The sequence below is a fragment of the Nerophis ophidion genome, linkage group LG07, assembly GCF_033978795.1.
Source record: "Nerophis ophidion isolate RoL-2023_Sa linkage group LG07, RoL_Noph_v1.0, whole genome shotgun sequence".
NCBI lineage: Eukaryota > Metazoa > Chordata > Actinopteri > Syngnathiformes > Syngnathidae > Nerophis > Nerophis ophidion.
Window position 1 is genome coordinate 1,860,304 of NC_084617.1, and position 12,945 is coordinate 1,873,248.

The 12,945-nt window shown below is 40.2% G+C and overlaps 1 protein-coding gene across 4 annotated transcripts in view; it reads right to left on the reverse strand.

Annotated features, from left to right (window-relative positions):
- Window positions 1-12,945, reverse strand: part of LOC133555782 (rho GDP-dissociation inhibitor 2-like) — a 48,487-nt gene that overhangs the window by 9,112 nt on the left and 26,430 nt on the right. For all 4 annotated transcript variants that reach the window (XM_061905154.1, XM_061905153.1, XM_061905152.1 and 1 more), the window contains exons 2-4: window positions 5,692-5,865; window positions 5,275-5,358; window positions 466-542 (exon numbers count right to left, since the gene is read on the reverse strand). In XM_061905154.1, the coding sequence (XP_061761138.1) occupies window positions 466-542; window positions 5,275-5,358; window positions 5,692-5,860 (330 nt within the window). In that variant the 5' untranslated portion in view covers window positions 5,861-5,865. The remainder of the gene's footprint in view (window positions 1-465; window positions 543-5,274; window positions 5,359-5,691; window positions 5,866-12,945) is intronic.

Below are 12,945 nucleotides of genomic sequence, written 5' to 3' on the forward strand. Positions count from 1 at the left end.
TCACCAACATCAGTCTGTGACCTCACCAATGCACTTTTGGAAGAATGGTGGACAATTCCTGTAAACACACTCTGCAACCTTGTGGACAGCCTTCCCAGAAGAGTTGAAGCTGTAATAGCTGCAAAAGGTGTCATATTGAACCCTATGGGTTAGGAATGGAATGGCACTTTGACTTCATATGTGAGTCAAGGCAGGTGGCCAAATACTTTTGGCAATATCGTGTATTTATATCCATCCTTTGGTACTTTGACCCTGCACAAAATATTGATAAGACAATCATCTCAAGAAAAGGGAAGATGTTTTTGCCGAATCCTGCCAATCCCGCAAGAACATCATCTTCTTATTTATACAGTAGATGAAAAAGAAAGATGATAAAAGACAGTGAAGACCAGCAGGTGCATTGAGTCACAGTTACAGTAAAGGCCACAACAATAAATACATCTCAAGCTACTGTTTTCCTCTTACCTTAAAGTGTATTTTTAGCCTGTACTTGATGCCTTCTTTTAGGGTGAATGTCTTCTCCTTCAGGCTGCTGAGGTCTCCTGCACAAACAAAATGACCTCAGCTGACAAATGTCTGACATGAAGTGTGACCGCATTGCTGATGACATCATCCTGCCGAGTCATCGTGTGGCCAACAATGGCCGTCCATGACTATGATGCTCTGCTCCAAACGTAAAGTGTTTACACAACTTGTGTGACTATACACAGTTTCCAATCATTTCTTCATCTGACATCACATGTACGAAGATAAGACCTTCTGGAGGAAAGTTCTGTGGTCAGATGAAAGAAAAATGGAGCTATTTGGCCACAATACCCAGCAATATGTTTGGAGGAGAAAAGGTGAGGCCTTCAATCCCAGGACCACCAATCCTACCGTCAAGCATGGTGGTGGTAGTATTATGCTCTGGGCCTGTTTTGCTGCCAATGGAACTGCTGCTTTACAGACAGTAAATGGGACTATGAAAAAGTAGGATTACCGTATTTCCTTGAATTGCCGCCGGGTATATAGTATGTGCCCGCCTAGAATTACTGCTGGGTCAAACTCCTTTCGCAAAATAAATAGCATATGCCTAGAATTTCCGCCGGGTCAAACTCGTTTTATATGTAGTGATAGTGATATTGAAGGAAAAGGAAGTTTTATATGTAGTGATAGTGAAGGAGGAGGAAGTTTTATTTGTAGTGATAGTGAAGGAAGAGGAAGTTTTATATGTTATATGTAGTGATAGTGAAGGAAAAGGAAGTTTTATATGTAGTGATAGTGAAGGAGGAGGAAGTTTTATATGTAGTGATAGTGAAGGAAGAGGAAGTTTTATATCTACTGTAGTGATATTGAAGGAAAAGGAAGTTTTATATGTAGTGATAGTGAAGGAGGAGGAAGTTTTATTTGTAGTGATAGTGAAGGAGGAGGAAGTTTTATATGTAGTGATAGTGAAGGAAGAGGAAGTTTTATATGTTATATGTAGTGATAGTGAAGGAAGAGGAAGTGTTGTATGTTATATGTAGTGATATTGAAGGAAAATGAAGTTTTATATGTAGTGATAGTGAAGGAGGAGGAAGTTTTATATATAGTGATAGTGAAGGAGGAGGAAGTTTTATATGTAGTGATAGTGAAGGAAGAGGAAGTTTTATATGTTATATGTAGTGATAGTGAAGGATGAGGAAGTTTTATATGTTATATGTAGTGATAGTGAAGGAAGAGGAAGTTTTATATGTTATATGTAGTGATAGTGAAGGAAGAGGAAGTTTTATATGTTATATGTAGTGATATTGAAGGAAAATGAAGTTTTATAGGTAGTGATAGTGAAGGAGGAGGAAGTTTTATATGTTATATGTAGTGATAGTGAAGGAGGAGGAAGTTTTATATGTAGTGATAGTGAAGGAAGAGGAAGTTTTATATGTTGTATGTAGTGATAGTGAAGGAAGAGGAAGTTTTATATGTTATATGTAGTGATATTGAAGGAAAAGGAAGTTTTATATGTAGTGATAGTGAAGGAGGAGGAAGTTTTATATGTAGTGATAGAGCAGGAAGAGGAAGTTTTATATGTTATATGTAGTGATAATGAAGGAAGAGGAAGTTTTATATCTACTGTAGTGATATTGAAAGAAGAGGAAGTTTTATATCTACTGTAGTGATATTGAAGGAAAAGGAAGTTTTATATGTAGTGATAGTGAAGGAGGAGGAAGTTTTATATCTACTGTAGTGATATTGAAGGAAAAGGAAGTTTTAGATGTAGTGATATTGAAGGAGGAGGAAGTTTTATATGTAGTGATAGTGAAGGAGGAGGAAGTTTTATATGTTATATGTAGTGATAGTGAAGGAAGAAGAGGCTTTAAATAAGTTGATAGTGAAGGAAGAGGAAGTTTTAAAGTAATCACAAAAATAAATCCTCTGCGTAATTCAATCCAAGTTTTGAGTGCTTCTTAATGGACAGTGAAAACAGGAAGTCCAAGAGCAGAGTCAGGCTACTAAAGCAGCAGACACACACACACACACACACACACACACACACACACACACACACACACACACACAGCGGCCTTTTAAAACGGTGCAACAAATCCATGGATTTTACTTGGCTAACGGCCATAATATTTGGAATTGAACAAATAGTGTTTGTCAGCAGACACTAAAAAGGTGTGTTCCCGTGGTGTGCTCACTACAGGTGCTGCCAGATACACCTCTATAGTATTTCCTTCTCTTCAGTGCTTTACACGCAAGGTACAGGTGTCGTCTTCTAGTCCTCCAAAGTGTCCTAGGGAATCTTTATTCATCACTCCAGTTTTACAATGAAGCTAAAACTATTCACACTTCCCATGTCTGCAGGAGTGTTTTCATGCATATTTGTACGAGCTATCATCATGTCATGAATATGCTAACACATGCAAGAGTGTCCGTTTCAGTATTTTTCTAGCAAAATTATTTTCAAAGCTGTATCTCAATCTGTGTGTGTGTAATCCAATTTGTGTGTGCACTCATTTGTGGGTGTGTATATCCATCTGAGTGTGTGTACTCAGATCCACAAACGTGTGTTTTAGATCCATATACAAACCCTGTTTCCATATGAGTTGGGAAATTGTGTTAGATGTAAATATAAACAGAATACAATGATTTGCAAATCATTTTCAAGCCATATTCAGTTGAATATGCTACAAAGACAACATATTTGATGTTCAAACTCATAAACATTTTTTTTGGTGCAAATAATCATTAACTTGAGAATTTGATGCCAGCAACACGTGACAAAGAAGTTGGGAAAAGTGGCAATAAATACTGATAAAGTTGAGGAATGCTCATCAAACACTTATTTGGGTGTGTAGGCTAATTGGGAACAGGTGGGTGCCATGATTGGCTATAAAAACAGCTTTTCCAAAAAATGCTGAGTCTTTCACAAGAAAGGATGGGGCGAGGTACACCACTTTGTCCACAACTGCGTGAGCAAATAGTCAAACAGTTTAAGAACAACCTTTCTCAAAGTGACATTGCAAGAAATTTAGGGATTTCAACATCTACGCTCCATAATATCATCAAAAGGTTCAGAGAATCTGGAGAAATCACTCCACGTAAGCGGCATGGCCGGAAACCAACATTGAATGACCGTGACCTTCCATCCCTCAGACGGCATTGTATCAAAAACCGACATCAATCTCTAAAGGATATCACCACATGGGCTCAGGAACACTTCATAAAACCACTGTCACTAAATACAGTTGGTCGCTACATCTGTAAGTGCAAAGGGAAATACATTTAAACAACATCCAGAAACGCCTAAGATGGACTGATGCAAAGTGGAAAAGTGTTCTGTGGTCTGACGAGTCCACATTTCAAATCTTTTTATGAAATATTCGACATTGTGTCATCCGGACCAAAGGGGAAGCAAACCATCCAGACTGTTATTTGACGCAAAGTGGAAAAGCCAGCATGTGTGATGGTATGGGGGTGCATTAGTGCCCAAGACATGGGTAACTTACACATCTGTGAAGGCACCATTAATGCTGAAAGGTACACACAGGTTTTGGAAGAACATATGCTGCCGTCCAAGCAACGTTTTCATGGACGCCCCTGCTTATTTCAGCAAGACAATGCCAAGCCACATTCAGCGCGTGTTACAACAGTGTGGCTTTGTAGTAAAAGAGTGCGGGTACTTTCCTGGCCCGCCTGCAGTCCAGACCTGTCTCCCATGGAAAATGTGTGGCGCATTATGAAGCGTAAAATAGGACAGCGGAGACCCCGGACTGTTGAAGGACTGAAGCTCTACATAAAACAAGAATGGGAAAGAATTCCACTTTCAAAGCTTCAACAATTAGTTTCCTCAGTTCCCAAACGTTTATTGAGTGTTGTTGTAAGAAAAGGTGATGTAACACAGTGGTGAACATGCCCTTTCCCAACTACTTTGGCACCTGTTGCAGCCATGAAATTCTAAGTTAATTATTATTTGCAAAAAAAAAAATTGTGTTTATGAGTTTGAACATCAAATATGTTGTCTTTGTAGCATATTCAACTGAATATGGCTTGAAAAGGATTTGCAAATCATTGTATTCTGTTTATATTTACATCTAACACAATTTCCCAACTCATATGGAAACGGGGTTTGTATTTGTACCATGAATTGATGAACGTGGACCCCGACTTAAAAAAGTTGAAAAACTTATTGGGGTGTTACCATTTAGTGGTCAATTATACAAAATATGTACTGTACTGTGCAATCTACTAATAAAAGTTTCTATCAATCAATCAAAAAACTGGCTTCAGCAGCTAGGGTTCTGTTTTGTTTGATCAGACGATTTACTGCCCCAATATTTTAAGAGCAATTTTTACATCCAATAATATGTTGAAAAAGCATTATCAAGAATGTACCTTATGGCACAAACACCTTTTAATTTGTAGCAGTGTGTAATTTTAAGTTCCACTTTGCAAGTCAGCAAACATACATGAGACACTACAGGAAATAGATTCTGACAAAGCCATTATTGCTTTGCCAGTTTAATATATTTTAGTATTCATATCATAAACACTTGTATATGAATACATTATCATTACAAGCCAACAAACTACCTCCATAGCTGCTGCCTCAGCTCCTGCTCTGGAGAAAACGTCAATAATGCCCAGCAAGCAAACATTTAACTCTCTCGCTCTTTTTCTCTGGACACACCCAATGCAGACATGAGTGCAGCACGGAGGCTGAAACGCCTCGCACCGTTTTTCTTATTTTTTCTTCCATCCACGATGAGAGCAAAGTGTCAGGAAGCATTAAAGGGAGGACGTGAGGCGTACCTGTGAGGTCGACGGTAATTGGTCGAGGGGCCTCGTTGCACAACAGGGTCAGCTTGGTCACCTGCACGTTGGGACCGGAGACGTCTGCAGATGCACAGTATTACACTTATTACCTCACAGTGAGCAAAAAGGACAATCAGTTAAACATGAAACTGTATTCAGTATGTGCTTTTCTTCTGATATTCGTCGCGATATTAGATGCTGCTGAGGCAAGCAGGTCTACGTGTACGTGTGTGTGTGTGTGTGTGTGTGTGTGCGTGTGTGTGTGTGTGTGTGTGTGTGAGTGTGTGTGTGTCATCAGTACTTGATGAATGCATCCATGCAGGGACGGACGTTGTTGTATTGAGTGAATTAGAGCAGCAGTAACTGGAATGGCTCCTGGTATAAACACACACACACACACACACACACACACACCTGCCACCATTGGCTTGGTCCCCAGCAGGGTCTGCTTGTATTTCACCAGGCTCTCGTCATCTTTGTCCAGATCCTCTATCTCCTGCAAAGTCTTCTGGGCCGGAGGATTGTAGTTGAGGTTTCGCTCGTCCTCTTCCCCCTCCAAAGGCAGCTCCTTCTTGTCCAGCATGAAACCTTTTTTACAAAGAAGAAGGAAGATGACAAGAGTTCAGTGCCCGGATCGTGTTCTGTTTGGTTTTTGGACTCCCTCAGTTCCTGTTTTGTGCACCCTTGGGTTTGTTTTCAGTTAGCATGGTTGCAGCTGCCTCTGATTAGTGTCTGGGATGCTCACCTGCAGCCAGGCACTAATCAGAGTGCTATTTATTCACGTTGCTCGCCACACACTGTCAGGTTCAAACACTGATGACATCTATTAAACAAGACAAGAGGCAAAAAATCAAACAGATGTAGAATTCAATTTGGACTCAATATTGAGGAGAAAACGTGTCCACTTGTAACTTCTTACAGCAGAGGTTCTCAACCTTTTTTCAGTGATGTTCCCCCCGTGAAATTGTTTTTAATTCAAGTACCCCCTAATCAGATCAAAGCATTTTTGGTTAAAAAAAGAGATAAAGAAGTAAAATACAGCACTATGTCAACAGTTTCTGATTTATTAAATTGTATAACAGTGCAAAATATTGCTCATTTGTAGTGGTCTTTCTTGAACTATTTGGAAAAAAAGATATGAAAATAACAAAAAACTTGTTGAAAAATAAAGTGGTTCAATTATAAATGCAGTTTTCTCCACATAGAAGTAATCATCAACTTAAAGAGCCCTCTTTGGGGATTGTAATAGAGATCCATCTGGATTCATCAACTTACTTATAAACATTTCTTCACAATAAAAGAAATCTTTAACATCAATATTTATGGAACATGTCCACAAAAAATCTAGCTGGCAACACTGAATATTGCATTTTTGCAATTATTTTCACAGTTTATGAACTTACATTCATATTTTGTTGAAGTATTATTCAATATATATTAGGAATGCACCGAAATGAAAATTTGTGGCCGAAGCCGAATAAAATTTAAACGCTTGTCCGAAGGCCGAATACTGAATAATAAATGCCGTTTTTCACAATTTTTTAAATATTGCATAAATAGCCTAGAATAAATATTTAGACATGTTTTTCAAATAAAGTAATTTTTTATTGAATATTGACATTGTTTTAATATTCCAGTAGCCTTTGCTTTTCAAAAAAAGCACCGTTTTTCATTTATATTAGGCCTTCAAACAAAACATGCATTCCAAAAAAATCAAGTGCATTAAAGTGGATAAACCCACAACAAATGAATTATTGTCCTTATGGCAAAAGTCTGCTTAGCCACAGTAGATATGCTAATAATGTAAACAGAAGGCTCAAGTAAATCTCAATAAGTGTGTGCTTGTAACCTCATACACTTATACAGGTAGCCTACACAACAGGCTAATAATGTAAACAGAAGGCTCAAGTAAATCTCAATAAGTGTGTGCTTGTAACCTCATACACTTATACAGGTAGCCTACACAACAGGCTAATAATGTAAACAGAGGCCCCACTAAATCTCAATAAGTGTGTGCTTGTAACCTCATACACTTATACAGGTACACAACATATCTCAATGTCACCGCGTCAAAAAATTGCGTCACACGCCACTATTCGGCCTTGTTTTTAACTCATTCCACCGAAGGCCGAATGTGGCTTTTTTTGCCATATTCGGCCGAATATATTCGGTTACCGATTAATCGGTGCATCCCTAATAAAAATGTTTACAAAGGATTTTTGAATTGTTGCTATTTTTCAATAAATATATTTATAAAGGAATTTTGAATTGTTGCTATTTTTAGAATATTTTTGAAAAATCTCACGTACCCCTCGGCATACCTTCAAGTCCCCCCAGGGGTATGAGTACCCCCATTTGAGAACCACTGCCTTCCAGTGTCACCCACGCTCTGCCAAAAGATTGCACTCCTCCTTCTTTATTTAACTTTCTGTCCCCACCTGACCACAGCTGCTTCCAGAGGGAAGTGGTCAGCGTTGCCTTTGGTTACCGAACAGTTCAGAAGAAGAGGTTGTAAAATAGTTAAAAAAAAGATTTCCATAAAATAGTTCAAAAAGAGTTCCATAAAATAGTTCAAATAAGGTTCGTAAAATACTTCAAAAAGACCTGCAGATCCTGCCATCTGTCCGCTTTGAAGTCACAGTGGAGTTTTACGAGACAGCTCCCGTCCCCCTGCCAGGATCTCAATGTAATACAAAGCTTTTGTGATCATTTAGAAACAATTATTCTAACACACACAGTCTGGCTTCCTATTTTGCTACACGCAACAGTTGACCACTGTTTTGATTCCTGTATGCTAACTCCCGCGCTAGCCCCCTTAAGCTTTGCTTCCCCTGCTATGTGCACACCTTTGCTTTTCCCTGTATGATTTATCCCAATAAATATTTTCCTACCTGCACGCTGTGTCCAGAGTGGTTTCTGCATCTTGGGAGAACAACCCCTGCATCAAAATGCGACCCTATCGTCACACTAAATCCTGATCTACCGTGTGTTAAAACTCTGGCAAAATGGTATTTTACATGAGCCCAATCCATCTAGCACATTTGTCTTGATGTACAGTACAGGCCGAAAGTTTGGCCACACTTTCTCATTCCCAACACAACTGATGGTTCGAACCCCATTGATACAGCAAGACATTCCGCTAATCAACCCTGATAAGAGGTGAAAAGCCTTTCAGGTGACTACCTCTTGAAGCTCATGGAGAGAATGCCAAAAGTGTGCAAAGCAGTAATCGGAGCAAAGGGTGGCTATTTTCAAGAAACTAGAATATAAAACATGTTTTTTCACCTTTTTTTGTTAAGTACATAAATCCACGTGTTCATTCATAGTTTTGATGTGACAATCTACAATGTAAATAGTCACGAAAATAAATAAAACCTATTGAATAAGAAGGTGTGTCCAAACTGTACATGCAGAATATATGCAGATTCTCAGAACAGCAATGTCAAAGTAATGAAGCACTCGCAATGAGATCTATCGAGGCCGAAACTGTTCATGTCTTGTGATCATGTTTTGTTTAGTTATGTTCTATTTTGCTTAAGACTCCATTCTTTCCTGTTTTTGCACTTAAATGATAAATGGGTTGTACTTGTATAGCACTTTTCTACCTTCAAGGTACTCAAAGCGCTTTGACACTACTTCCACATTCACACACACATTCACACACTGATGGAGGGAGCTGCCATGCAAGGCGCCAACCAGCACCCATCAGGAGCAAGGGTGAAGTGTCTTGCTCAGGACACAACGGACGTGACGAGGTTGGTACTAGGTGGGATTTGAACCAGGGACCCTCGGGTTGCGCACGGCCAATCTCCCACTGCGCCACGCCGCCCCATTTGTTTGTTTTGTTTCCATGACTACCCATTAGTTTTCACCTGTCCTCATGTCACGCACCCGTCTCATATTTCGCACTTGCACACCTGTCACTAATCATGTCTATTATTTAAAGCGAAAGTTGCCAGGAAGTCAGCTTGGCGACTTTCTGTCAGAACGTGGACTTTGGGGTTTGTTCTTCTGGAATGCAAAGGAAAGTTGGAGCGGGCAAGGCATGAAGGTAATCAATCAATCAATCAATCAATGTTTACTTATATAGCCCTAAATCACTAGTGTCTCAAAGGCCTGCACAAACCACCACGACATCCTCGGTAGGCCCACATAAGGGCAAGGAAAACTCACACCCAGTGGGATATCGGTGACAATAATGACCCAGTGGGACGTCGGTGACAATGATGACTATGAGAACCTTAGAGAGGAGGAAAGCAATGGATGTCGAGCGGGTCTAACATGATACTGTGAAAGTTGAATCCACAATGGATCCAACACAGTCGCGAAAGTCCAGTCCAAAGCGGATCCAACACAGCAGCGAGAGTCCCGTTCACAGCGGAGCCAGCAGGAAACCATCCCAAGCGGAGGTGGATCAGCATCGCAGAGATGTCCCCAGCCGATACACAGGCAAGCAGTACATGGCCACCGGATCGGACCGGACCCCCTCGGACCAGACCCCCTCCACAAGGGAGAGTGGGACATAGAAGAAAAAGAAAAGAAACGGCAGATCAACTGGTCTAAAAAGGGAGTCTATTTAAAGGCTAGAGTATACAAATGAGTTTTAAGGTGAGACTTAAATGCTTCTACTGAGGACATCTTTTATATTAAATAATAGACATGATTCAAGTGCAAGACGTGAGACAGGTGCGTGACATGAGAACAGGTGAAAACTAATGGGTAGTCATGGAAACAAAAGAAACAAGGAAGTGAAAAAACAGGAAACAATGGCGTCTGAAGCAAAACAGAACATAACTAAACAAAACATGATCACAAGACATGACACAGTCGCTGTTTTGCGTCTCTAATGACCAGGTTAGGCACACATGGCCGTTATAAAGGAGGCAATGATGGAGAGAGAATCCCCCCTCCTTCATATTTGGACCCTAATAGATCAATTGTGTATTCAGCAAAACACTTTATAGCTGCTGGATGACTGAAGGGGTGGATTAAAAAATATATATATATATATTTTGGTGTCTGCTGGAGTTTTTTTTAATGATGTTTGGTTTTTCATATGAGAGATTGAATACTAATATATCTCTTATATGAAAAAAAATGTTCTTTCTACCAGTGCAACACCACAGGTCATCCCAGAAGACCTTCAGCGTGCTAAAAGTAGGTTCTGTTGTCGACATGGCGCTTCAGTATTGGCCAGAAAAGGAGGTACAAATGATATTTGTCAACAACGAGACGCAGCGCCGCCTTGTTATCAATTAAGTCTTAGTGGATCACCCGCAACACACCATGTTATAGTTTGCACACAGTATTCAGCACGTGCTGTTTGTAGATCAGGCCCTGCCTTTTTCAAGTAAAGACAAATAATAGATCTGGAAGGCAATATCATTATAGCAATGAATTACAAGCGGTAGAAAAATGGGTGGATGGAAGTTAAATAAATAAATGGGTTGTACTTGTATAGCGCTTTTCTACCTTTAAGGTACTCAAAGCACTTTGACACTACTTCCACATTCACACACACATTCACACACTGATGGAGGGAGCTGCCATGCAAGGCGCCAACCAGCACCCATCAGGAGCAAGGGTGAAGTGTCTTGCTCAGGACACAACGGACGTGACGAGGTTGGTACTAGGGGGGATTTGAACCAGGGACCCTCGGGTTGCGCACGGCCACTCTCCCACTGCGCCACGCCGCCCCTAGTTAAAACAAACTTTGAGAATGTCCTTTTAGGGGTCTAGACCAGGGGTGCCCATTACGTCGATCGCGAGCTACCAGTCGACCGCGGGGGGTGTGTCAGTCCATCTCCAGCCAGGCTTTTAAAAAAAATAGACCTAAAAATGAGTGATCATCAATCTTCACCAAGACGTCACTTAAATGACATTCACGGTACCCGAGGGTCTTGTGAGATGACGCTGGCTGCTGCAAGATCATTATTATGAAAATATGACCGAGAGGAAGGCCAGAAATACTTTTTATTTCAACAGACTTTCGCGCCGTCCCTTCCGTCAAAACTCTAAAGGCCGACTGCACATTTCCTATCTTCACAATAAAAGCCCTGCTTCATGCTGCCTGTGCTAACTAAATAAGAGTCTCGGAAAACTGGCGTGCACAAGCGATCCCCCAGAAAGCTGGCGTGCACATCACACGCGACTGTGTTGTATCCATTGTGGATTGAACTTTCACAGTATCATGTTAGACCTGCTCGACATCCATTGCTTTCCTCCTCTCTAAGGTTCTCATAGTCATCATTGTCACAGACGTCCCACTGGGTCATTATTGTCACCAATGTCCCACGGGGTGTGAGTTTTCCTTGCCCTTATGTGGGCCTACCGAGGATGTCGTGGTGGTTTGTGCAGCCCTTTGAGACACTAGTGATTTAGGGCTATATAAGTAAACATTGATTGATTGATTGATTGACTTGTGCACGCCAGCTTTCCGAGACTCTTATTTTGTTAGCGCAGGCAGCATGAAGCAGGGCTTTTATTGTGAAGATAGGAAATGTGCAGTCGGCCTTTAGAGTTTTGACGGAAGGGACGGCGCGAAAGTCTGTTGAAATAAAAAGTGTTTCTCGCCTTCCTCTCTGTCATTTTTTCCTAATAATGAACTGGCAGCAGCCAGCGTCATCTCACAAGACCCTCGGGTGCCGTGAATGTCAATCAAGCAAGCTATGGAAATGGCCGCCAATGTTTTTCCTGTAAAGTGTATGGAAGCTGGATGAATTAGATGCCAAAAAGCAACCACTTTCATGTGGTATTGTACAGAAAGGACAACTTTTTTTTCTCCTCCATTTGAAAATGTGGGCGTTATCATCATTACTGTCTGATTCCAATCAATGCAAGTCATCAGAATCAGGTAATACACCAACTTATATTCTTGTCTTCGTGAAAGAAAGACATCTATATGTGTTACACATGCTTGTATTATCATTAAACACATTTAACTTGTTTACAAAAATGTCTCTTTCATAAATAAATACATATAAATGATATATATAAATGAGGTAGATCCCCTCGAGTTGGTCATTTGAAAAGTAGCTCGCCTGCAGAAAAAGTGTGGGCACCCCTGGTCTAGAGATATTCAATGCAAACCAACAGGTGGCGCCAAACTACTTCTCTCCATGTGCTTCAGGGATGTTCTTTCTGTCACTCATAATCAGGCAGGGAGGCAGCCACCACAAATAAGGGACATTAAGATGCTAATCTTAAAATAATGGTGATCAATGAAGGGGAATCATCAAGTAGTTAAAAAAAAAAACTATTATCCTTTTTTTACTGCAGTTTTGATGTTGTTTAAAAAATATTTATTCAAGGACATGTCTCGGGGAAAAGGGATCACCTACAGTTGCGGTCAAAAGTGTACATACTTTGATTGATTTATTGAAACTTTTATTAGTAGATTGCACAGTACAGTACATATTCCGTACAATTGACCACTAAATGGTAACACCCCAATAAGTTTTCCAACTTGTTCAAGTCGGGGTCCACGTTCATCAATTCATGGTCAAATGTACACTTGTAAAGAACATCATGTCATGGCTGTCTTCAGTTTCCAATCATTTCTACAAGTCTTACTTTTTTGTGATGTAGTGATTGGAGCACATACTTGTTGGTCACAAAAAACATTCATAAAGTTTGCTTCTTTTATGAATGTATTATGGCTCTACTGAA